The sequence below is a fragment of the Ochlerotatus camptorhynchus genome, unplaced genomic scaffold (genome assembly GCF_037179485.1).
Source record: "Ochlerotatus camptorhynchus isolate MF236.1 unplaced genomic scaffold, CSIRO-AGI_Acam_v1.1 ptg000008l, whole genome shotgun sequence".
Taxonomy (NCBI): domain Eukaryota; kingdom Metazoa; phylum Arthropoda; class Insecta; order Diptera; family Culicidae; genus Ochlerotatus; species Ochlerotatus camptorhynchus.
This window is the reverse complement of record NW_027040500.1, coordinates 1,057,321-1,084,226: the sequence shown is the minus strand read 5'-3', so window position 1 is coordinate 1,084,226 and position 26,906 is coordinate 1,057,321. Positions and strand designations below refer to the sequence as shown.

The 26,906-nt window shown below is 39.5% G+C and overlaps 1 protein-coding gene across 6 annotated transcripts in view; it reads right to left on the bottom strand.

Annotated features, from left to right (window-relative positions):
• Window positions 1–339: 339 nt before the first annotated feature.
• Window positions 340–26,906, bottom strand: part of Ae2 (Anion exchanger 2) — a 204,962-nt gene continuing 178,395 nt past the window's right edge. For 4 of the 6 annotated variants that reach the window (XM_065218251.1, XM_065218259.1, XM_065218266.1 and 1 more), the window contains 9 exons: window positions 26,613–26,719; window positions 26,309–26,444; window positions 25,793–26,230; window positions 25,524–25,670; window positions 15,496–15,864; window positions 6,596–8,490; window positions 6,333–6,527; window positions 6,038–6,266; window positions 340–1,416 (listed from right to left, as the gene is read on the bottom strand). In XM_065218251.1, coding sequence (XP_065074323.1) covers window positions 1,342–1,416; window positions 6,038–6,266; window positions 6,333–6,527; window positions 6,596–8,490; window positions 15,496–15,864; window positions 25,524–25,670; window positions 25,793–26,230; window positions 26,309–26,444; window positions 26,613–26,719 — 3,591 coding nt within the window. In that variant the 3' untranslated portion in view covers window positions 340–1,341. Of the gene's footprint in view, window positions 1,417–6,037; window positions 6,267–6,332; window positions 6,528–6,595; window positions 8,491–15,495; window positions 15,865–16,851; window positions 16,933–25,523; window positions 25,671–25,792; window positions 26,231–26,308; window positions 26,445–26,612; window positions 26,720–26,906 lie in introns of all 6 variants that reach the window. The other 2 variants (XM_065218281.1, XM_065218291.1) reach the window with 2 other exon arrangements.

Here is a 26,906-nt window from a genome sequence, read left to right as displayed (position 1 = left end):
TCATAGCGTTAACCACATACAAACAGATGTAAATCATCGTAACTGGTCATCGAACAAGCATCAGTTTAATTTAAATAATTCCTAGATCCAAAGTTTACTTTGACGATCCTATACATTTTACTTTTTCTTGCAGACAACGTTGTTTGCGCTTGTGTTCCGAAGTTAACTCGCGAGGTGCTGCTTTTGAATTCCATGACGATGTTTACAAGTAGAAGATGTTCGAGAGCTACGTCTGTTTGTATGTGTTTAGATTGTATTTTTTTGTTTGTTCTCACATTCAATCAATCATAACAACTGGTTATGGTTTTTTTTAAGTAACTTGTATTCCTTTTAAAGTGCTTATGTGCTTGTATTTGATTTCTTCCTTAGGCTGCTCTAAGAGCAGATTTCCCATAAATATCAAAAATACTTTTCTCTATTCTCTGTTTCGTTCCTTGTAATGAGTTCACTTTCCTGCTACAGTTCCTGATTTCTTTTCTCAAGTAAGCATCTCTTTTTCCTTGTCATTTGCACCATTTCGTTACATGCTTTGTGTGGGTGTTGTGTTTTTAGTTCCGAAATCATAAAGGTTTCTTTTTGTTGTACAGGGGCGTTGGTTTTAAGTGTATTTTTTTGTTTCTACACTTGTAAGTAATACTGATCACAGATTGTTGCACATTCTTTCAGATTTTTTACTAAGTATGTCTTCTACAATGTTGCAATATTCACGTTTCGATACTTCTATATTTTATCTTTTTATGTTTTTTTTTCCTGAATTAAAGGGATATAATCTATGATGAATGAATCTTTACTCTTTATAATTGTAGGTGTATGTATTATTTCAAATTTTCTGTTTCATGTAGCCTAACTTTGATTTCTTTTTTTTTTGTGTGAATTTCATTAAAAGGGAAAATTTAGGACAAAATAGGAGTTATTCATTTAATTTTCAAATTTACTGTTTCTAGCCAATGGTGTTATCCTAGTCGTGTCCCTAATAAAAAGTATTCATAGAAAAATATATGTATAGACTCTGAACGCTCGTTCACATAATTTGTGTGTATGATGTGTAACTGGTAAACAATTAACAAAACATTATTGTACTTCATAGAAGTTTCGTCCGATCGAGCTGTTATGTAAACAATGTATAATATGCATGGACGAATCGATATTCCTCTATAAGTTTTCACTAATTCTACCATACAAGATGTAAATAAGTGAAACAATGTGTCGAATGTGTTTTTTTGCACATGGTCAAATATAACAAACAGAACAAAATCAATACACAATACAGCTAGGGTTTATTTAAAGGGGTATTTTGCTTTTTTGTTGCACTTTCCTCCTAATGCTATGTCCTGTAGATTTCTAAGCAGGAATTGGCGCTTGTTCATAGAAGTCAGGTTCGTCCTCTGCTCCTTCGTTCGGTTGACTGCCGTCCAACTGAAAAAAAAAAACCATTTATAATCAGTGTTTCCTAGAGCTCGATAATAGAGAAACGCGAAGAAAATTAAAATTACTGGAAATATCATAATAGATTCTCGTGCGCACTAGCAACCCTGCGTTTCTGAAAGCAAAATACATTCAGGAATCCTTATTGGCGGTATCCCTTATTGCCGGATCCTTATTGCCGGGCTATCCGCGAATAAGGATATCCACAGCTTATGGGATTTTCACTATTAGGGGCTGTGGCAGTTTGTTTCTATATATAGAGATATACTGTTTTCGACGAAGTTGTTGTACTGGGATAGAACAACAAGCCTGTGTGGTTGGATTCAAGTTTAATTGGGAGCTACGCCGCTAGAGGCGCTTCACTTTTTTGTTACTTATGACGGGTGCTATAATATATGGATCATAGGTCCAACATAGAATATTTCGTGATCCTGGCCATATAGAAAATTACTGTCTTCAGCAATGTTGTTCAAGTGACCAAGTCCTTTCGGATGGTGGCCATATTAGTTCAGAACTCTCTCACTTCGCAGCGCCAGTGTGCATATGAGCTTGCTATATAAGCTGTATCTCATAATCCTGGCCATATAGAAGGCTATTGACTTCAGTAGCTTGGTAATCATGTCGTTTTGTATGGTGTTCATATAAGTTCAGAACTTTCTCACAACGCAGCGCTAGTGTGCATGTAAACTTCCTATATAAACTTATATGGCCAGGTTATATAGAACGTTGCTGTCTTGAGCAAAGTTGTTCAGGTGACCAAGTTCTTTCGGATGGTGGTCATATTATTTAAGAACTCTCTCACTACGCGGCGCTAGTGTGCACATTAGACTGATGCAAAATTTGACTTTTTCGCTCCACAGTGTTTAAATGGTTTCAAATCGGGTCCTGATTACCCTTCCAAAATTACAACTCATTTGGTTAGAAACAGACTTCGCACAAGCCATTTGAAGTTTACATGTAAATTACTATGGGAAATCTCAACTTTTTGTTCATTGCTTGCTTGTCTTTTTCCATACTGAGCTGCAAAAGAACTCGATAGCTATTCTTATAGAAAATTTTCTCAGCTACAACTTTGCTGAAGATTGTTTCTATGTAAAACGAGACAGGAAAAAGTTATTAATTATTTAAGAGGTTGGTAAACTTAGGACATGATCAAGCAGCTGCTCTGTAGGCAACACTGTATTTTGCAGTGTGACATAGTAGACATGATTTTTGTGTCCTATTCAACGCCCCAGAAACACCAATGTTGCCTGCTGAGCAGTTGATTGAGCATGATCATAAGACATCAGCGCATTGAACCATTGATAACTTTCGATCCTTGCATTTATTCAAAATGTGGTCTTGAGCAAAGATATAGCTGGAAAAATTTGCTACAAGTGCAATTGAAAATTTTGAAGCAGACTAATATGGTGAATTATTAAATTGACATGAACAAAAATCTTGGTTTTACCATAGTAATTCCCATACAAACTTCAAATGGTTTGTGCCATCTCATTTTCTCACCAAATGGGTTCAAATTTTGAGAGGTTAGTCAGGATCCGATTTGGAATTGTGGAGCAAAAATTTCAAAATTTGCGTCAGTCTTGTGCACATCAACATCCCTAATATGTTATTTCTGGAAAGCTTGTCCATATAAGATGTTGCTGTGTAATGCGAGGACACGAAACGGAATAGGTATGACGTGTAGAGAGGCTGTAAATCAATTTCGGACACAATTTTAAAATCCAAGATGGCGGTCATCGATTCATGAAAAACTGTCAAATACCCTACAATATGGGTATTTTCGGAAAGGGAACGACGTGTAGAGGCTGAAAATCTATGCCAGATGTCATTTTTGTATCCAAGATGGCGGCCATCGGTTCAAGAAAAACTGTCAAATACGCTACAATATGGGTATTTCCCGAAAGGGTACGACGTGTAGAGTCCAGAAATCGATGCCAGATGTTATTTTGGAATCCAAGATGGCGGCCATCGGTTCAAGAAAAACTGTCAAATACCCTACAATATGGATATTTTCGGAAAGGGGACGACGTGTAGTGGCCGGAAATCGATGTCAGACGTCATTTTGGAATCCAATATGGCGGACATCGGTTCAAGAAAAACTGTCAAATACCCTACAATATGGCTATTTTCGGAAAGAGGATGACGTGTAGAGGCTGGAAATCGATGCCACACGTAATGTTGGAATCCAAGATGGTGGCCATCGGTTCAAGAAACACTGTGAAATACGCTACAATATGGGTATTGCCGGAAAGGGGACGACGTGTAGAGGACGGAAATCGATGCCAGACGTCATTTTGGAATCCAAGATGGTGGCCATCGGTTCAAGAAAAACTGTCAAATACCCTACAATATGGATTTTTTTTTTCGGAAAAGGGATGACGTGTAGAGGACGGAAATCGATGCCAGACGTCATTTTGGAATCCAAGATGGTGGCCATCGGTTCAAGAAACACTGTGAAATACGCTACAATATGGTTATTGCCGGAAAGGGTACGACGTGTAGAGGACGGAAATCGATGCCAGATGTCATTTTGGAACCAAATGGTACTCGATTATGACAACTGGGTTAGGGAAAACGTTTATTTGATAAAAACAGTGATAAAATTATCACTTTTATTTGTTCATTTTTAAAAACTTTTGAATTAAAAATTGGAAAAGTATTTATTTTAGCAGATTCGAGTTATTTCCAATCAATTGGTGTATTTGCATTTAATTTCATCTATAAATGACAAAGTTATAAGCGTTCAAAACCTAACACCTTTTCATGACGGTAACAATTTCAGATTTTCGATTTACCCCCTGTTCCTTCCTGTAAGACGTAGTCTACGTCAAATTGTGTGGAAGATTGTCTACGTACAGCGAGGGAGGATCTGAAACCTCTCAAAAACAGTCTACGTAGTTTATGAACAACCTCTAAGTTACAAGAAGAGGTTGTGAAATATGTATTTGATACACAAAACCTCTCAATTCAATTTTTAGAGATTCACAATCAGCGATTTTATGATCGCTAAGTGAGTGAAAATTAGTGAAATCACTGATTGTGAGTCTCAGGAAGCAAAATTAACACGTTTTATGTGTTAAATAAATCCTTTTCAACCTTTTCTTGTATGTTGCAAATAAAAAATGTAGCCAAAACATCTAATGATTGCATAAATCTGAAAAAAAAGTTTATCTGAAATAAGTATTTGCAACCTTGGTATGATTGTGCGTGCCATACAATACACAATTTCATGCATTGCACACTGTGAGAAAAATTCAAAAATGTCTCAACATTCAACAACTCCAGTTCTCGCTGGAGAAACTTGATCAAATTATTCCTTCTATAATTTTGTCAGCTTTTGACCTAAAACGTCTCCTTTGTTGCGTACCGCTCTCTTTATGAGGCTGTACCGGCTGTACCGCATTACAAGCGTGTATGAGACCAGAGAGCTTGCTGCACGGAGTTGCTCCGTATACTGAAGACATCGGCTAAGCAGGGCTGTCTTGCATCAACGTAGAGAGAGCAAAGTCAGTGATGAAAAATATTGTATTACTATCTTCGTCGCATTCCAAGCAGCGCATGACAAATTCCGTATGAAGACAGTCCTCTTTTATTTACGTCGTGAAAAAAACTAGCTCAGTACGTTCTCTCTCTCTTAGATCTGTCGGTTACTCGGAGAGGATTAAAAACTGCACGTTTTAGTCAGCCGTTCCGTATTGTTTGACAAAACATGATGATCGTTGGAAGCAACTTAAAAAACTTAAAATGGGTATAATACGGATTTGAACCATCAACGTTGAGATTAACAGACTTGTGTCTTTACCACTGGTCTTCTGCACTTCTTCAACGCTTTGGAGAGTAGATAGGCTAAAGGAAAACAAGAAGCACTCATATGTCGTTTTCGTTTTTGCGGTGTAGCTACACCGGTGCTACACTGCCGTACACCGAAATATTTTAGGGTGTAGATATAGGATGCACCTTTGTTTACAAACAAATGATGTAGAGCTGTCAAAGACTCACGCTTACTCCTGCTTACACTACACCAGTGCTACACCGCAAAAACGAAAAGGACAATAGTGTGGTTACTAGTCTGCTCACATGCACGTTCGACGGTATTTGATTTTTTTTTGTCCATGCATGATACAAAAAAGAGAAGTGAAGGTAAAAGATGCGATAGGATTTGTTCACAGGGATTACTGTCGGTTTCTCTTCGTCAATGACAAAGGATGTACCACGACAATTTATTTTTGGTTTTCGTCAAACGTCACTGACCAAACTGACCGTTACCAACTCTGCGGCTAAGTATTAGAAATATCACCAAAATGAGATTTGAAAAAAAAAACTGAGAGCATTTTCAAATGTTCTAGAAAAAATGCGTTATTTTCTACGAAAGATCCTTCCAATAATAATGCCACATGCTTAGGTTGGTAGTATATGAGTAAAAATATTAATAATATCGAAATGCATAAAGGGGTGGTACCTAAAAAAAAAGTGACGTGTTAGGGCATAAGTATATTTTAGATTTTGACTCAACAACAACATTTCGCACAATATAGTCAAACATGATTAAATTAGTCTGCCTCAATAGACAAAGAATGCAGTTTATTACACAGTGGCCTTGGTAACTTACCGCTCTGAGTTCCAGAGGACTATATAGTCTCTCCATCTGCTTCCGGATTGGTACCATCATGATGAGGAAGAATGGGAACGCCAGCGAGATGGACGACGATTTAACAGCCCACAGCATGGCCAAGGCAAGAACCTGCACCACGGTAAAGATGTGCATCTTCCAGGAAGGTACCCGACGCACAAACGGCACCTGTGGATGATGCTTCACAGGCATGAAGAACAGTCGCAACCTATGAAAACAATAAAGCATGCAATCATTACTAATCATATTGGAGTAGTGGGCTGGTGAATCCTACCTTTCGAAGAATTGAACGCCACTCATGGATGCGATACCCATGTACAGGAACACACCGAACAGCACGGACATGGGAATAAGTCGCAGAATTGGTGCCATCGTAACCGAAAGACCCACCATGAGGGAAACGAAAAATCCGGAGATACGCTGCTCCTTCACGTCCGTAATGTGAGGAGATTCACCTGGAGCGTGCGTTCTAAGGAGGGAAGTTAACGATTAGTTGTCTTAAATAAACCGCAGCACACACAGCTGTAGCATACAAACCTGGACATGATTGTCACTGCGGACACGTGTGTAACCGATCGAACAGTAGCGGCACAGTGCCATGGCATTCCAAAGAATCCACAAACTGTATTCAGGAAGCAGAGTAGCACGATATCCATGTGCAGGCCAGATCCCTTCTTCAAACCACGCTCCGGTTTGTCCACAATCAATTCGGAAATGTGGGTTTCCATGAAGATAAGGATGTACACCAACAACGCTGGAATGCCAGCTACGAAGGGCATCCAACCGGGAACTCCTCCTAGAGGAATGATCCAACCGCGGCGAGTTTCATCACTTGGCGAAAGGCCCTCCGGAACACTCAGCTTCTCGGTGTAAACTTGTGGAATCATATAATCGACTAAAACGAAGATGGCAATAGAGATTGGCACACCGAAATCACCAAGGGCACGTCGAGCGTTGCGTCCCAAGAAGTGTGAATTTCTGAACAATTTAAGATAGTAGGCTAGCGAGAATGTTCCCAACGTCAGAATTGTGCAGAATAAGGCGGTGTTCGGTTGATTCAGGGGTCCAATGGAATCGCTTGGAATGAGCAAGTTATCTGACAACGGGGCAGCGGTGAAGTTTGCAACTGCCGTGAGGCTTTCTGCCAGTAGGCCAACTGAAGTATCAACTGTTGAGTTGGAATCGGTTTCGAGTAGTGGTGCAGGAGTAATTGTAACATTTTTGTACTGGTATTCAGCCAAGAGAGGATGCCGAGCATAGGAGTCGACCAGCTTCATTACAGTTTCAACTATATAGATCAATGTGATCAAAGCGGAGAAGATTTCTTGAGTGAATCGAGTGAATAGTCGTACGTAAACACTACCTTCGAAGGCAGACACAGCCAGAGCGATGATTGCTAACCAAACTCCTACGTAGACTCTCACTGTCAAGAATTCGAAGTCGTTCTGAATACAGAACTGATTGAGTGCTTCATCGAACAGCAGCAGTGGACCGGTGGTACCGATGATAACCAAAGGTTGACCAGAAAACACATGAAACACAAGTCCAACCATCGAGGCAGATACCAGCGTTTCAGAGATCCCAATCAAGTTTTGTGTCTTAGCCGATGCTAGACCACCGAAGGTGATGGCCGTTGACAGAGCAGCAAAATACATGAATATAGTAGCCGCTAAGGTTTCCGTATTCAATCCATCCTTAATATCACTCTTGTACATCGGATATCGTCGCTTAATATCATTAATTAGGCCTCCCCACAAACGATTGGTCTTTTCCAAAGGATTCTTCTTAGGCTTCTTCCCATCTCCATCGGCTGCCGCTAGAAGTTTCTTCTCCTCTTCACTGGTCAGTAGCGGCTGTTTGTTCTTAATCTTTTCGTCGATTGCCTTCTTCTTTCTCAATCGAATCATATCACTTTTGGCTTTAAGCTCATCGAACGGTAGCAACGCCTGTCGTTCCCACTTGCCCGGTGGTAGCACAATCGAATCATCCAGAAATTCATTGATAGCTGACAGCAGGTCCTTCCTATCATCTGCCCTGTAAGCAATATCATGGAAATGCTCGTTGGACATGAGTGTGGCAATCGACCGACCCACTTCATGGTAATCCAGTTCGGCAGTCTTTGGTCCCAAAAGAATGAACAGGAAACGCACGGGAATCGGCACCTCCGTTATACTAGGCATCGGGATACCTTCTGCCAACCGAACAAACGCAATGGTCGGCTGCTCGAGGAAATCGACCGAACCAACAAGCACAGTGGTAGCTTCAGCGCCCTCCGGAATACGCTTCAGGATCGATTCCTTCTGCACGCGCATTTTGATGTCCTCCTGCGATGAGGTGTACGTTTCCTCGTGCATGTTGATTTTCGTTTCACCATGACCATGGCCGTTGATTTCACTGGATGGTACGATCCGAGGCTTCTTGTCGTCTACGCTCTGGAGGGAAATTCGTAAATAAAATTGTTATAAACTGTTTCTGTACAATGTTTCAATAAGAGAAATATTTCAACGCCTAATCAGATCTACATCAAACGAAAACGATGCTTTATTTACATATAAAAACAAAACAATTAAAACTACATTAAGCGTTTGGCCAAATCACAGGGCGGGCAAGCAGACATAGCATGCTCGAAGCAGAGGGTACTACAACATTACCATCGAATAAACCTAAAGCGTTATTTACTACGACCTTAAGGTTGTCTGAAAAATGAAGAATGCTTTGAAGCTCGTTTCGATTTCTTTCGTTTGTTTCAGCAGTGCTGGACATTTTTCACCTAATTAGCCATTTTATGTGGATATTGTAAGATTCAGTGGATTTTAGCCGCCATGTTATTCCCTCGGCTATTCCTCATAATCGAGTAAACTGGGAGCGAAAAGCGCGGCGCACCGTTTGCCGCGTGAAATGTTTTGGAAATATCCCAATATTTCACACAAACGTGTCATTTCTGATACCAGCGTTTATTGTGATTCATGCGTTGTGTTACAACTACACTGAGAATCAGAAATAGCACTTAGGAGTATGCAAGAAGTGAGTCGTAAACGTGTAGGCTAGGGTGCCAAAAAATGAAAATGACCATCGAATTTTCGAACCGACCATATACCAAATGTTTTTTACCTGTAAAAAAATCCTGCGCAACATTTGGGCTCAATCGAATAAGATTAGGTGTTGCAAGATCGTCAAAATTAGAGATTTTTGAAAAACGAAAATTACCCACAGGGGAAACTTGAAATTTCTGTTAAAAACAACTTTTTCTCAAGTCATTTGGCATCAACATTTTTATATCCGAAAAACGAAATTTTATGTACTTTCCCGTAGGGTGATTTTTTTAAGGTTTCAAGTATGTGTTTGGCACATGAAACCTGTCAATTTCGCTTTCAAAGAGCCACAATTTTATGATCGTGGAATATTCACTGTTCATGAAGAGTGAATACTCACCGATCATAAAATCGCTGATTGTGACCCTCTAAATGCGAAATTCACATTCATTTACAACCTTGTGGAACCTCTAAATCAGCGCTGACCAACGTGGTCTCTGGATCTCTGGATCTCAGCAATGATGTAACTCTAGTGAAATTTTGTTCCCCATTATGAGTTTTAGTCTAGAATGAATGGGAAGTAAATAAAATGCAGCTTGAAACATGTTCATAGAACAAAGATACAGCCATTTAAAAAAGCAAGCTTAGAAAGGTCCTGCTCTAAATCATACAGGGTGTTTTATTCGAAGCAATAAAATTTTTATGTGGTTCGTTAGGGAAATTCAAGATGGCCATTTTCATTGGCACCCTATACCGTATGTCCCCGTAAAATCGTTAACTCCACTGCATATAAATGGACCTTGATATTTTTACGATAGCCTAAATCGTTACGATGCGCTATGTGAATATCCCAAGAACCAAATACCGTCAAACGGAGTATTCCAGGTATTCAATATTCAGCATTGAGGGTGTGTAACAGCATGTTTATAAATACATTGATCAATTGTATTCCATAGCATGTTTTTAGGTCTAAGATAGATAGAACAGTTACACGTAATTGGGAAAAAAGTGATTAATATTTGCTGTAGGAGAAATACAAAACTTGTTTGTCGAAGGTTATACCATCCACGGGGTAACTTGTAACAAGTAGTGTTGTATTCATGTTTTATATATTGATTTCGTTAAGCGAGCTAGTTTGGAGTTTGTGATGTAAATGTCAACTCAACTTAAATGTTTTCAACAAGTACACTATCGTTATTTCCATAAATGTCACACGTCCCATATGATTTGTATAGACCATTGAACATTACTTGTTTTTTGGCATTACATTAACTCATCTTTTAAAAAGTGTATTGGTCATCATTGAAACGCAATTTTGACAATAAAGATGAATATTTTGCGATGTATATTTTTTCTTTCTAATTTTTTACCATAATCTAAGGCATAGCAAATATCTTCACTAAGGTAGAACAAATAATGCAAGTGGTTGTACACACGTACAAATAATAATATTTATAAAATAGAAAACCACGGACTTAAGACACCACCGTACTCTGCACAGTTTCTAATACCGTGGTTGGATTTCAGCAGCAAAACCTTTCAAGATAATTGACATTGCAGGTTCCCTAATGCAATCACTTTGGAATTTTCGTCTTGTAGCAAGTTACTCCGCTGTTGCAAAATACTCCGTTTTACGGTAAATTAAAAGTATCTGAATCCGAATTGGATGCTACCATGATTTCCATTATTTATCGCGTTTCCTTATTTCGCTCACTCCAGTGATAATACGTATTTTTGTTTAGATTTGGCTTTAGGGCTTTAATATAATTTTATATATTTTGTCATGACCTCATTTACGTACCGTATGCGTGATAATGTTTGCACCATCGTACAAATAAGGTTCCCGTTGCACCTGGGCATACAATTGCCTTGGTTTTCTTTGCATGCACGTAACCTATAGCTCATACCGTAGTAGGCTGTGTATAAAAGAAAATGATTTACTTAGTTTGACAGTTGCACCATGACGAAGTGGCAGCGTATTCGTGATTTGTCCCACGCGCAAATGTCGAAAAAAGACATTTCAATCGCCGTGGGAGTGTCCCGGTGGACCGTCAAAAGGGTTTTAGACCGAGAAAAGAAAGGACAACTATCCGCGAAGGTGGCCACAGGTCGTCCGAGGTGAGCTCGGGTTCCGAGTGTTATCGCTGCTATCAAAAGGAAGATTCGGGTGAATCCAGTGCGTTCAATAAGGAAAATGGCAAAGGAACACGGGATCAGTGACTTTACGGCACGGAAGATCGTAAAGGAAGATTGCGGGGCGAAGTCAAGGGCACGGAAAAAAAAACTCACATGATTACCAACCGCATCCGGGAGCTACGAGTCGAACGATGCAAGAAAATCTTGAACTTCCTTAAGCGAAAAAACCGGTAATCCTGTTCACCGACGAGAGCATGTTTACCGTCGATCCCGTATAAAATTCCAGAACCGACCGGTATATTAGTTCTCTTCCGGTAAAAGACGTGGCCGACGAGCACAAGAACGTGTATCTGGCCAAGCATCCTGCTAGCGTTATGGTGTTTGGATTGGTGGCTTCCGATGGCAAAAAAATGGACCCGGTGTTCATTCCAGAAGGCGACAAGGTCAACACGGAGGTCTACATCGGGATTTTAAGTGAGTATGTTCTTCCGTGGATCAAAGAACAGTACGGTCCGAAGCCAAATGTTTTATTTCAACAAGATGGGGCTCCGTGCCACACCTCGAACCGCACTCAGAAGTGGTTGCAGGAACATGTTCCGTTCTGGGCGAAGGATATGTGGCCGCCATCCAGCCCCGATCGTAATCCGCTGGATTACTCAATATGGCGCGTCATGAAGGCCAAGTACAGCAAGCCTCAGACAAACATTGACCCGTACCAGGAGAGAAATGGATCCAGACTACATTATTAGAACCTGCCGTGCATTCCGGAAGCGTGTGGAGGCCGTAATTGCAGCAAGTGGAAACTCGATCGATGATACGGTAGATATCTACCACATATGGCAGATTATGCAAGAATACGGATTTTCGGATAAACTGACGCGATTGGCAAGGCGACGATGGATCGCGTGATATGCGTTGTTCGAGTATCGGGGACACTCATAAAAGGGGCAAGGTGATGGTCTTTCGTGTCTGCTTGAAAGATGGCCATGGCCGTGTTAAGATACTTCCGGATATTTTCGACACACAGATCGATGGAAGAAGCAGCAATCTAGCATCTAATACGACAAAGACGATAGAAAACGTTTTTGTAGCCAAGTTATTTACGAAAGAGAGAGCCGATGAAGAGAATCGATCAATGTAGATTGGTCTGTTAGAAAAGTCACGCGAGAATTGCTCAGATTGGCTAATGAAACGATGTGAATTCTAGAATTTGTCCAGAAAACGGCTCTAACGATGCAGTGAAAACTTCCAAAGGGGGCCTTCATGGCTAGTGCATTGGCGTGGATTTTTACCTGCTTCTCTGTGCCGATTAGTTATTGATATGGACGTTTCGGTTTGGAAAAGTGTTTGGGGGCCGTTCATAAGCTACGTAGTAAGTTTTGAGGGGGGGGGGTTGGTTATTTAAAAATTATCAATAATGTAAAATTTTCTACGCCGGAGGAGGAGGGGGGTCAAGAATCCCAAAAAAAATGTCCACGTAGTTAATGAACATCCCCTTACATGAGTAAACCGTGTAATTTAATCCGTCCCAAAGAGCAAAGCAAGACAGTGGCATATGCGATAGCAGTGGTGTGCGTTGTTCGTGAAACGCCACTGCAAACCAGCTTTTTTGTAGTCGCCAACAGAGCGGGGACGAAATCGAGCCTAACGATTCCTGCTCACGGATGATCGTGCATGCAGGTAGACAGCGCCTATACTGAGAATGTTTTGTGGAAATTCCACAACAATCCAGAGCTGTTTCAGTAGACTGAAAGTGGGCGAAGTACTTAGGTAGCTCGTCAGTCTCGTTGAAACAGCAATCAGAACGCCTCACCGCGCGATTTTTGACTGTTCATGGAAGATCGGTCAGTTCTGAAGACGGAATAGAAAAGTTGCAATGAATAGATCCGGTTATCCAGCCACGTTTCCGTCAGTACGATCAAATCATATTCAGCCTCGGCAACAGCTAAAAAAAACGTGTCGATTTTAGTCCTCAACCCACGGACGTTTTTATAATGAATCCGGAGGCCATTTTAGGAACGATTCCGGAAGCTGCAAACCGAAACCAAAATTTAGATACCGAAAGTTCAGAATAGCAATCATACTTGTCTGGAGTTGCAGGCCAGAAGCCTCCGATTTTTGTTGTTGTTTTGCTTGAAAGCAGCTTTTGGGCTTACTCGAGGTGAATCAAAAGCAACTCTGTATTTTTTCATGATTGGGAGCTGTCTTGACCCTTGGTGTAACACCACTATTGACACGCTCGGATATGTTCTGGATACCAGGTAAAATGGTTGGACCCTGAATTGATCCATTGTTTGCATTAAAATATGTAAAAAGGCTCAGAATTTGATGAAGGTGCATCAACAATAATTGTAAGTGAGTAGACAGTTGTATCGTATCACACGATAGTCCCCTTAGATATCGAGTTATGGAGTATTGACTATGTAAGATCTACCACCGATTCCTAGTCCTGACTACTTCAAATTAAAGGAACAGGATTTTTCAGTAATCCAAGGAACACATCTTAGTCCTTGTTGATAGTGACAAGACTCGGCTTTGTCCACCGAGGATGATCTTGAAACAAGGAAAAAATGAGTTAGTTAGTCTTCATCTATGTGATTCCTAATCTTCTATTTGTTGTTCCCTAGTTTGATTAGAGAGACTAAGGTTCTGATGCATGGTCATTATCGGTGTCATTCCTTAATTTTGTTGCTTAGGAATCCAATTTTGACTGACAAAGAGGCATGCCTTTGGAGGGTGTTTCAACACTCCAAAAGGTATAAAGAGCGGGACCTTTCAATTAGAGTCGGATCCTTGCGATAAATGCAAGAATGACAACTGTAAAAAAATCGAATACTTCATCATTTCTCAATGGTGATGGAGTAATACGACATGCACTAAACTAAGGACACGGGATATACTTCAATAGATCAAGTTACTGGTCGCAGTGGTGTTAGGTCCCGAACAGAGGAAAAAAATTGACTATGTATTTCGTTATCCATCCAAATAGTTTCTTTTAAATTTAGGATTACCTGGGCGTAGGACATTTTGGCTGAACATGTAAAATTATTTTTTGGTATTTTAATTTTCTTGACTTTGACTTAAAATCAAAAGTATCCGTAGAACAAACATTGATCATCACAAAAAGCTCTATCGTTTACATTTATTAGTTTTTGGAAATACTTTAATATTTTCGTTAATTTTTAGAAACATTTAATTACAGTCTCCTAGGTTACTACCAACATTTGTTTTCCTCTTTTGTTAACAACTGACATTGAGTAATCATTTTTTCTCAATCGCAGCAGTCAGAATTTACTGTTTTACTTGCAATGTAAACATGCCTGCAAATTTTTAAATTATCGTACACCATGTGCAACATACTGAGCTACAAAATGGTAAGTTGACAACCCTCCCGAGTCATATGATAACAAAAGACTACCAACTGAAACATGGACACAGCTGGGCTGCGTAGCCTGGGCAATGTTGCCAGTCCGGCAATAGCAAAGTGAAGAGGTGCGACGCGAACACTGGCGCGGTAACCATAGTAATAGAGGAAATGAGAGTGGAGACGACTTCTTCGGACAGCAGAGGGTATCAAGGCCTTAGCCTGATCGGTAAGGTAAGTAATATGTGACGTCCAATTGTAGGCAAGCCTTCTCCTTGCCACAAGTTGTTTTAAATTAAGCATAACCCCTCTCTCTCCTTAGAATGCTACGTCATTTACGCATGGTCTCATACTGGAAAAAGTGAAACCATAATAAAATTAAGTGTATTACGGTTGTCACCACTATTTTTGAGCTTTCAGTGTATCAGGTTGTTTTATCTTCTTGCAGTGTAGCGTAGGGTGTATCGCATGAATAGCTTTTACCCTTTTTCACCACATGGCTTCTACCAACATTGTTCTATAAATACGACGTTTACAAGACAGGAAAAATGCTAAGGTCAGGAAATTGATGACAAACGGATTCATTTTTGTCTTCTTACTTTCGGGTAGCTGGCAAACTTTTCATCAAACATATTGTTAAATAGACATTAACATGTAGCAAGAAAACTGGATTCTACCGAACAAAACAAGCAAAAGGAGGGAAGAGCAAACTGTCTGTGTTTTTTTCGACTTCGTGTTTTCTAGGAAGGGAAAAACTTTCTATGGGCAGATTGGAAAGTGAAAAAGAAAATGTTGGGGGCGAAAAAGTTAGGCTAACAGTACAAAAACAAACCAAAGGAACTAGAGTGGTAATCTAAAAGTATTTTATGGATTTTTTTTTTGTGTCAGTGAGACGCGGTCATTACTTTATTTACAACTGTCAGTGCGATAGGTGAGTTATTGCGCCGCATACCAACGGCACTGGTAACCGTGGTAATGGCCACCGGTATAGCGCAGCTACTGTCCTGACTTTCAGTCCGCCTGTGGCGTTGATGCGGCTGGTATTGAGGATGCTGGTGAACGCTTCCACCCGAGGTACTTCCATTGCTCGGTTGTCGCTGGACCGCATGGCGCTGCTTTTGTTGCTGTTTAGTTGCTAAGCTAGGACTAAAGTTGGGATGATGCAATGAGGGAGGGCTAAGGGTATAGCTTTGCGTAGGACTTACGAACGAGTTAAGTCTTCGTACGCCAACAATTACCTCACCGTTGCCATCCTCGGCTCGTGAGGATAGCGACTTAATAATTCGAAGAACAAAAAGTTGTTATCGGTAAGCAAAATCCGTTCCATTTGTTCGTGACCAGAAAGAAAGTGGAATAGCATCATTAATTTTACGAACTAGGAAAAGTATTTTTGGCAAATGTCTGACGAGAAACGGGATGAGCTCATAAACTGCAGAGTAGGCGAACAATGGGGTGACATGACTGACAGTGATGCGAGATGATGCTGTGGCTAGGCGATTTATATCAGATTTATTTTGTTGCTCGCGTTAATATACATAAAAAAAACTGCTAAGAAGTCAAATTTGCTTACGTTACCATTGATTCCACGACTATGATGATAAAACGAATACATATGTATATACATTTGTTGGCATAAGCAAATCAACTGTTTTTGTAAACAATGACTTCAATCACCGATCTCTCGCGAATAAAAGCTCAATCTCGCAAACTAACAACACAGTCTGGTAGGGGAGTGATTCCTAGTAGTCAGTCGGTATAGTTTGATTGCGAAATCGAGCTTTTATTCACGAGAAATCGGTGATTGAAGCCATTGTTTACTAAAACCGTTGCACCCAAATCTCAAATCAGTGCGTTAATATAGGAAACATCAAGAAAATGCGACAATATATTTTTGAACGGATTCATGGCCAATTAGAGTTTCCCAGATCTGCCATTTCCAGCGAAACAAAACAACCGACTAACGAGGGAAAAAATGGATGCTGTTTAGGAACAGCAGGTATCAAGCACAATCAACATTTATATCAGCAGGAGATGTTTGATGACAAATTTCTCCTGAAAAATAAAACAAACATTCACAGAGAAGCTTTACAGCGAATGCGACTGACACTACAAACCCAATTATATGCGTCAGTAACAGTAACGTATTTTTTAAGACATAGATTTATAACTTATGCTTGAACGGACATTCTACGTTTCTCTTATTTTGCACGTAAATATACAATTTTTAACGAGCGTCTGTTTATGTACAGTGCGTAATTTACCAATTCACTATCACGCTGTGGGTGTTCGACATAAAATATTAAATGCTCCATGCTTCGATCGTGAATTCTAAATGCGAGATGCTAAAAGAGAAGATATACATAGTAAAGATAGAGAAAGAAAAGAGAGCAAAAGAGGAAGGAAGAAAGGAAGAAAGAACATAGGACAGCGATAGCGGATAAATACAGAGAGATACCGTTTTTGCGGATGGAGTTTTAGCCGGTATTCTTTTATTTCAAGTTTCCTTGATACCTGTTTTTTGGAAATAAAGATACCATTTTGCGGTCATTATTCTGACAGGCAGCTAGAAACTGGGAAAAAGGAATATCGACAAAACTCCATCCGCAAACAACTATACCTCTTTGTAAGAATAAGCGTGTCGAAAGGGGGAAAAGTAAGTTAGTAAGATAAGACTTTGGTGAATTTACAAGGACGCTGCGCCAATTGGGTCTACTACGGAAAATTTACAGCACTTGTTTGGAAAGTAAAATTTAAGAAATATCAACGGCAATCCATACAAGTTTTCTCAAATGACGCAGCATCCAATGTTTGTTAACTATGGTTGTTTTAAGAGTGGTGAAATGAACTACTTTGATTTACTACTTAGTAGCTACGTTTGCATATGTATATAAAACAGGATGGATAATGGATATGACTATGTGCTTTCCTTGACATTGAATATCTGTGGCTGTCTCTCTGATGCATTTAGATTGCCCCTGCAATCGTTTTAAAGATTCGTCATCCAAATATTGTATATTTACACCGCAAACAAATAAAACAATTTGTTTAAATGTGCCCAAATTTCCAAACTTTTTGAAAATCAAGCAATATATTCAAAATCAAGAAACCATCAAGCCCGCTAATTGCTCGTTAATCGTTCTTATTCGGGAGCCTTAAAACATTAGAACTACTTGAAAGCTTTACGGGATTCTAAAGAGTTCACGGATCGTTTAGTTCTGAAAAAAAAAAATTTAATTTTAAGACTTTATAGAAAATCTGAATTATTATTATTGCTGCTTGTTATGTACACACATGTATCGACACATTCCTCAAAGGAGTAGAAATTTGTTTATTTTTAAATAATTACTATTCCGAAAACAAATCGGTTCGCTATCAATTAAAAATCTTCACGAGGTCTGAGATTTTTTAATTGCATGATTTTAGGTTCAAATAAAGAATATACACATCAAAAATTGATCTTGAAAAAAATCGTTTAAAAAAATAATGTGGTAGGTTCATCAGAAACTACCTTGCTTATCTCATTTAATATCGTGTTGGTAAGGTCAGCTATAGAGCCACATTTCAACCAGCTGAGTGAACTTTTCCATTCTCTTTGTAAATTTATTTTTACATACTGTTTTTCAGTAATTTTGATTTTTCAAACTATAGTTAATTTCCATATAATTGTCTTTTCTGCAATAATAATTTGTCCGATTTTAAAAAGGTTTCGAAAAAAAAAAGTTCAATATAAGAATGAGATTTTTTTTAATTACTGCCTTTTCCCATCATGTCACTCTTCGACCAATTTCACCTGGTTGAAATGAACCTATACAGACCTAAACTGCTCAATTGAACTTTATCGGATTCATACTACTCAAAGAATGTAACAAATAAATGAATAAATGTTCATCATTGAGGTCTTTATGATGGTTGAGATAATAATGATGTTCCAAAATGCAATACCATCACAACGCAAAACATGTAAATGGAAATCTGTTGTCAGATACACTCATCCTGATTTTCAAACGTTTAATGATACTGAATGATAATTCAAACATTTGGTATGATTGGTACCGGCTTTCATGTGATTTATGAAACAGAATTTGTAATTTTGTTACGACATTGTATTGAAGCGTTTTTGTTTTTTCATCACACTCATCATATTTTTTTATTTTACTTTATTCTTAGCTGAGGTCATACACATAAAAAAAATCTGAAATTTAATTGTGATGCAAACATTAATTCACTTAATCATTCATTTCATTTCACGCAAACGAGCAACTTGTAACCAAAATTGTTTACAAAGATGCTTTTGTATACAATATTTGCAACATTTCATGAAATATTACAGCATTTTACATGATTTATAATGTAAACTTATAGCATATGTGACGCTACATTTATTTGCATCATATTGAACAGAAATTTACACTACTTTTTCGAACTGAGACTGAATTTAGTGGTTCACATGAACATTATGTAAGCTCGAGAAAAATATAGGAGGTCCCTAATAAAAATAATTACCATAAACGAACGATAACCCCCGACTACGTCGTTAAGCAAATTAACCATAACATTTTTATTATGGCTGGATGTTTCCAACCAGGTTTTACTGTGCACATCCTTTACACATGGACTTTTTCCGGCGTTTTTCCGGCTCTCAACTAAGTGTTCTTGATACACTTACACAGTTATTAACTCTTAACCCTATTAAAAATAACCATAAATTGAGCTTAATAACGTGTTTGGTGTATCATCCAATCCATTTGTGGGATAGTTTACCCATCCGGGATACAGTTTCTTTATGGTATTTGTTTATTAGGGAAACCCCCAACGTCTGATACTGAAGAATGCTAAAACTATCATAACTCAGTCATTTCTGAACCGGTTTTTTATCTATCCATCTAAAAAAACGGCAAACTCGTCAAGTTTTGATAAGGTTCAAAGAATTTTGAAAAGTTTTCATTGACTGGATGGGACATGCTTGGTCACAGTTTTGGTCACGAACTGCTCATTTGCTTATAACTTTGAACACAGTTGACGAAACATAGTTCTTTTTGAAGTAGTGATAGAATAGAGTTTAAGCTTGTTAGAAATTCGTAAAAAAAGAAGGTTTTAGTTCTATATAGTAATAAACTATATTTGTTTTTGCGTTGTACAAATGAAGTGAGAAATGCTCGCTGTACATCTCGGACTTTAAGCGTAAATATTCATTGGTGTTGATTCAAATGTTAAGATTTACCTACTCTTTGCATATCTATAGTAAGCTATGATTCTAATCTATCAATTACTTTAATCCTCCATTACTCGCGCTGTTGTACTTTGTACAATACACATGAGTTTTCCATTGCCATTTTTTTGCTGAGTTACCAATCGATCTGAAACCAACGAGTGTTGATCTAAACAAGAAACACCTAAAAATGCGGATAATATGGAAAATGTTAATGGAAACCGCGTAAACTGTGACCATACTACGTGGGATTTGACTTCATTGATTACAACATGGAATACATCGAGATCCTGACCAGATAGAAAGTTACTGCCTTCGACAAAGGTGTTCAGGAGATCATAGCTTTGTCGCTGGCGGACAGTAGTTCAGAATTTTCTCACTACGTAGTGCTAGTATACATGTGATATATCTCGAGATGCTGACCAGATAGAAAGATACTGTCTTTCACAAAGTTTTTCAGGAGGTCAAAGTCTATTGCTTGGTGCTCAATAGTTCAGAATTTGCTCACTACGCGGCGCTAGTATACACGTGAAATTCTCATATAAAATATATCGAGTTCTCGATCAGATAGAAAGGTACTGTCTTGGGCATAGTTTTTTAGGAAGTCAAGATCTTTTTGTTGGGTGACAATAATTCAGAATTTTCTCACTATGCGGCGCTAGTATTTACGTGCTTTTCTCGCATATTCAATAGTCCGAGATCTTGATCAGCTAGAAAGTTGCTGTCTTCGGCAAAGTTGTTTAGGGGGTCAAGACTTTTTGGCTGGTAGACAGTAGTTAAGAATTTTCTCAACACGTGGCGTTATTATACATGTATAAAATATCTCAAGTTTTTGACCAGATAGAAAATTACTGTCGTCAGCAAAGTTGTTCAGGATATCACAAAATTTTTGCTCGTGGACAGTTGTTCAACGTTTTCTCACTACGTAGCGCTAGTGAAATGTGAAATTCTCGCCTGTGATATATCTCGAGATCCTGACCAGATAGAAACTCACTGTCTTGAACAAAGGTGTTCAGGAGGCTAAAGCCTAGAATTTGTGAGAAAATTCTGAACTACTGTTCACCAGCCAAAATACCTTGTCCTCCTGAACAACTTTGTCGTAGACAGTAACTTTCATCAAGATCTCGAGATATAGCATATGCGAGAAGTATACATGTTACATTGACTTCCTGAACAACTTTGTCGAAGACAGTAACTTTCTATATGGTCAGGATCTCGAAACAAGCCACATGCGAGAATTTCACGTGTATTCTAGCGCTACATAGTGAGAAAATTTTGAACTACTGTCCACTAGCGAAAATTTTGCCACGTAGTGTGAAAATTCTGAACTATTGCGCACCAAGCAATAGACATTGACCTCATGAACAACTTTTTCGAAGACAGTAATTTTCTACGTGTTCAGAATCTCGAGCTTAGCATACGCGAGAATTGTGCACGTTTACTAGTGCCACGTGGTGAGAAAATTCTGGGCTACTGTCCACCAGCCAAAAAGTTTTGACCCCCTGAACAAGTTTGCCGAAAACCGTAACTTTCTATCTGCTCAGGATCTCAAGCTATTGTATATGCGAGAATTGCATGTGTATACTAGCATCAAGTAGTGAGAAAATTCTGAACAACTGTCCACCAACGAAAAGATCTTGACTTCCTGAACAACTTTGCTAAAGACATTTACTCTCTATCTGGAGAGTATCTGCAAAAACGTAACATGAATACGAGCACTACCTAGCGAGAAGATTCTGAACTACTGTTAACCAGCAAAAAGGCTATGATCTCCTGAACAGCTTTGCCTAAGACAGTAACTTTCTATCTGGTCAGGATCTCGAGATATTTTATATGAGAATTTCACGTGTATACTAGCGCCGCTTAGTGAGAAAATTCTGAACTACTCTCCACCAGCCAAAATACGCAGTAACTTTCTGTCTGGTCAGGATCTCGAAATATTTTATAAGAGAATTTCACGTGTATACTAGCGGCGCGTATTGAAAAAATTTTGAACTCTTGTGCACCAAGAAATAGGTTTTGATCTCATGAAAAACTTTGTCGACGACAGTAACTTTCTATCTGGTCATGATCTCGAGACATATCACATGCGATAATTTCACATCACATATATTCTAGCGCTACGTAGTGAGAAAATTCTGAACTACTCTCCACCAGCGAAAAGGTTATGATCTCTAGAACAACTTTGCCGAAGGCAGTAACATTCTAGCTGGTCAGGATCTCGAGATTTTTCATGTTGAAACACATGTTCTCTATTATCCGTATTTTTTGGGGGTTAACTGTGATAAAAGTTTAGCTTGTTTAGTAAAAAACAAGTTTTTTAATGAATACCCTTGGTAACTCGGCTGCAAAATGGCAATGGAAACGCACACTGTTGTACAAAGTACAACGCGCGAGTACTCGTGTTACAAAAGTTGGCGCGAGTAATGGAAGGTTAAAGAATAACAAATTGCAGTGGTGTGTTCAACTGTGCATTCCAAGCATGGGATCGGGAACCGAACCCACCGCCTCCTGTTTGGTAATACCGTGCTCATAACCGACTAGGCTATGATCGAATATTGCGGAATGTTAGTTTCTCACGCAACTAAATCTGTTGCGAATGTTATTTTCACACGCACACGCAATAATTTTCAAATGGAACAATCTCTACCATGAAGTGCGTGTGCCAAAATTTCACTGTAGCCACTAGTAGCAGGATTTGTTACCTACTTGTAAAAAGCATTTGTAGTATGATAAGGAAAGTTGCGTGCTTTCATCCATTTTCTAGGTAAATATAAAATCGATAGTTGGTTGGAACATTTCGCTTATCACACATCAGCTGGGATACAGGAATCCCCCGAAGAGCGCCACTATTCCGTTGTTGCTAAGTCTGCGGACTGAGCTTTGGTTATTAGTATTGGGGTTGACACTAATCACATACAAAAAACCAGCTTGAATGCTTAGACAGCAGCCGAAAAATCGTTTTGGGTGAGTAGATTGAACCACCCACCGTGCTCACCAAGGGATTGCTGCCCTTCTAGTTGTTCACATTGTTATCGTTGATCATATTTGCGAAAAACAAAATCGATTATTCCAATTGGAAGGACAACATCCATTAGGAAGATTGACTATTCGTATTGGGACGCGTTGGAATGTGAATTCTAATTAAAATAATTGTCACTGCTACAGTAATCGCAGGCATATGGGTGGGGTCGCTCGATTGTTGGTTGGATTAGTAGGTATTTGCATTTATATAAATGTGACATTTAGAGATAATCATTCCGGCCACAACGCACCTAACTGGAAGTTCATCTTTCTCGTATTGAGGTGTTATTTTTAACATTGGATGTTGAGCCGCATCAACCACAGATATTCAATATCAATCCAGCCAGTGTCAGTGTACTGACTGGTTCTACGTTTGAACACATATCTACAAGTACATGCGCCAGCTGAGGTGGCATGCTTCTATCAATTAAAAATAGAAAATATATCCAGTCATTAGCTGATAATTGAACGATTCTCGCTACACACGTCTTGTGCCAATATGTAAGTAGGGATATTCATACACTGATAGGCAAAATAAAGTGCCCACCCCATCATTTTTGAAATTTCTCTCATTTATTTGGTTCAAATTCAAATAAACACACCGTAGTCTGTTTCGATGTCTTACCTTTATTATTCTTTTAAAGTTACACCTATGGAATACTGAAAATATAAAGTTTTACTTGAAGTAAAAGAAAATCAATTTGGATTGAAAAAGAAAACAGTGACAAAAAAAAGTGCCCACTTCAAAAATCGGTATGTTTTCGATAAGTTTCCATCGGAAAACCCCTCGATTGTTTTTGTTTTGAAAGTTTGACATGTATTGAAGCAAACGGGTGGAACTGGTGCATTTGTACACGTGATCGCATTTGAATCAGTTGAAAAAAATGGAGGACGTAGTGATTTCGAAAGCAATTCCCGTGTGTATCCGAAAATTGGTTGTTCGTGATGTGCAAAACGGTGAATCGCACCGGTCTGTCGCTAGGAAGTACAATATCAGCAAAACAGCGGTCGGGAAAATTCTGCAGAAAATGAAATCGTTCGGATCAGTGGTGGATCGCCCTGGCAGAGGCAGGATGCGCAAAACGGATGCGAGAACGGACACCAAGATCATGCGTGAAGTGAAGAAGAACCCGAAGGTAACTGTCCGCGAGATCCAGGAGGCTCTTCAGCTAACAGTTTCCAGTCGAACTGTTCGTCGCCGTCTCGTAGCACAGGGGTTGAACAGCAAAGTTGCTCGGAAGCGCCCATTTATCAGCAAGGCAAACAAAGTCAAACGGCTTAAGTTTGCTAAGGAGCATGCTGATAAGCCCCTAGAGTTCTGGAAAACGGTTCTCTGGACGGACGAATCAAAATTCGAACTGTTCAACCGGAAGCGACGGGTTCGTGTGTGGTGTAGATCGGGTGAGGAGCTTCAGGAGCGCCACATACAAGGCACGGTGAAGCATGGAGGAGGAAATGTGATGGTCTGGGGGTGCTTTTCGTGGGGTGGAGTGGGAAGCCTGGTGAAAATCGACGGGATAATGACGGCAGATTCCTACATCGACATCCTGCGGGAAAATCTGGAAGTTTCGCTGATCCAGACGGGCCTTGAGGAGAAATTCGTATTCCAGCAGGACAACGATCCGAAGCATACTGCCAAGAAGACTAAGTCTTTCTTCCGGTCATGTCGAATTAAACCACTGGAATGGCCTCCACAAAGCCCGGACCTCAACCCCATCGAGAATTTGTGGGCGATTCTCGATGCCAGGGTTGACAAAACTGGTGTTACCAATAAAAATAACTATTTTGAAGCCCTGGAGCGCGCCTGGGAAGAACTAGATCCACAGCACCTGAAGAATCTAGTGGAGAGCATGCCGAAGCGCCTGCAGCTGGTCCTGAAGGCCAAAGGAGGACACATTAACTATTAGGCTGGTATTCTTTTACTTTATTTTATGTTTTCTGGAGTTAAAATGCAGTGGGCACTTTTTTTTGTCACTGTTCTTTTTTACACCCATTTTGATTTTTTTTTCTTCGAGTCAGTCTCTTCTTTTTATCTGGTATTCTATAAGTGAAACTTAAAAAGAATATAAAGAATAAGATATAAAAAATACTACAGTGTATTTACTTTAATTTGAACCAAATAAATGAGAGAAATTCAAAAAATGATGGGGTGGGCACTTTATTTTGCCTATCAGTGTACGTAGCACTAATCGTTTTATTGATGTACACTGCAGTTTTAAGACGGATGAATCCTATTTTTAGACTTAGTTTGATGAAACGATATATGTATCATAATGTTCAATTAGGAATTGATAAAATTGTGAATTTGAGCCGTCTCTTTTCAAAAGTAAGTCTAGTTATGCTTGGATATGGACATATGATGCAACATAAGTAGAAAGGAATCCAAGCTACTTTGCATTTAAATTGCATTCTACATTTATGCCATAGACAGTGTACCGCAGAAGATATATCTATTATAATATATCCAATATATGTGGAAAGGAATGGAACTGTATGTATGACAATGTAATTCATCAGAATCGTAAGATTCTAAGCCATCATGGAAAATGACTGAAATATGTGTGTGTGTGTGTGCTTAGAATGATTCGATTGTCGACTGGATGATTGATTTCCTATGGATATGTACAGTTGGTTCGTTGAGGGATACTTATGGTTTGCATTTGTTTTTGGCAGAGGCGGAAAAAGGCGTGAGACACTTACCTGTAAACTACTGTAGCTGCTGTACTTTCGTTTCGGACCGAAATGAAAGCCACCGTGTGAGTGCTCGTTGACGTGACGATGTCTGAGCAAGAGGGCTCGCATAATCGTTGGTTTATCATCCTCGTGGATCAGCTCATCGATAACCATCTGTTCAAATATAGGTAAAATGTGTTACTTTTTGGGATACCTATCGTGAGCCAAATTGTTCTTAACTATTTTGAATTTAGGTAGAATCATTAACACTGCATCGATGTCATAGCTACACTCACCTGTTCCACAATCCGGTATGCGACCGAGGGCAGGTCCTTTTCCTCAAGGTCCATTAGCACAACACCAGTTTCGAGACAGCGGCGTAGATTCAACAGTGAATGGAACGACAGCGAGGCCACGTGCGGACGACCCCAACGATCGGCTCCTTCCTCCACGTCTTCCTCATACTTGATCCAACGGGCCGTTTCCTTCCATTCGCGGTCTTCACCCGATCCGCTGAGTTCGTCGAGCTGGACAAACACCTCATGCGGGCTGTGATCGTACATTTTCTTGAACTTGTTTGATGGAAGAAGATGCTGTAACTTGTCACCTTCCTTGCGGTTGATGTTGACTATGGATGGGCCGCCCTGGGTTTGCGATTGGGCGCTCACTTTATGGCGACGCATTGCTCGAGGGTCATCGGAACGGTGAGAGGTTAACTCGTCTATGTCGGCCTCCTGGTTGTGATTAGACGATGGAAAATTAATTAGCCTTTCATTTCCTCATCAACAGACGGTAGAATTTTGAGTTCGTACCTGTAACGTTGCATCCTCAGGTTGAACGGAAACCCTTCGGGTGGTGGTATTACCTCCCTCCGCTCCACTCTGACGCCTCCACTCCGGGTGGTACTCTTGTAGGGAGAACTTCCTCGACTTATGAGGATGATGGCGCCTGTAGCCGTCATGAAAAAATGAAACAGTAATTGTGAAGTTTAATGTGATGAAAATATATATATGGTAGAATATCCTTTGAAATAAATGTTATGCTCATTGCTGCTCCTTGAACAAAGGTTGCAAAAATTCTAAAGACAGCTTTAACGCGCTTCATATAGGTACTTACTCTGTACGACGCCGACGTTCCTCGTTGCTATCTTCAATTTGAAGCCCCTCAAACTGTGGCGGCCGGTCCTTACTGTCGAAATGGACGTTTCTTCGGGCGCTCGCATCCTATCAGGAAAATAAAAGATGAAAAAGTGTTGGTTACAGATCTAATTTCAATGTGCGTTTGCATTCCCCATCCTAAAAAAAATGTGGCTTACATTCAGAGTATATCTTAGAGCTAGATAAAGACGTAAATTGAATTCGTTTCCATGAAAGGTATCATTTTATGCTGCCCGTTATGGGTCTACCAATC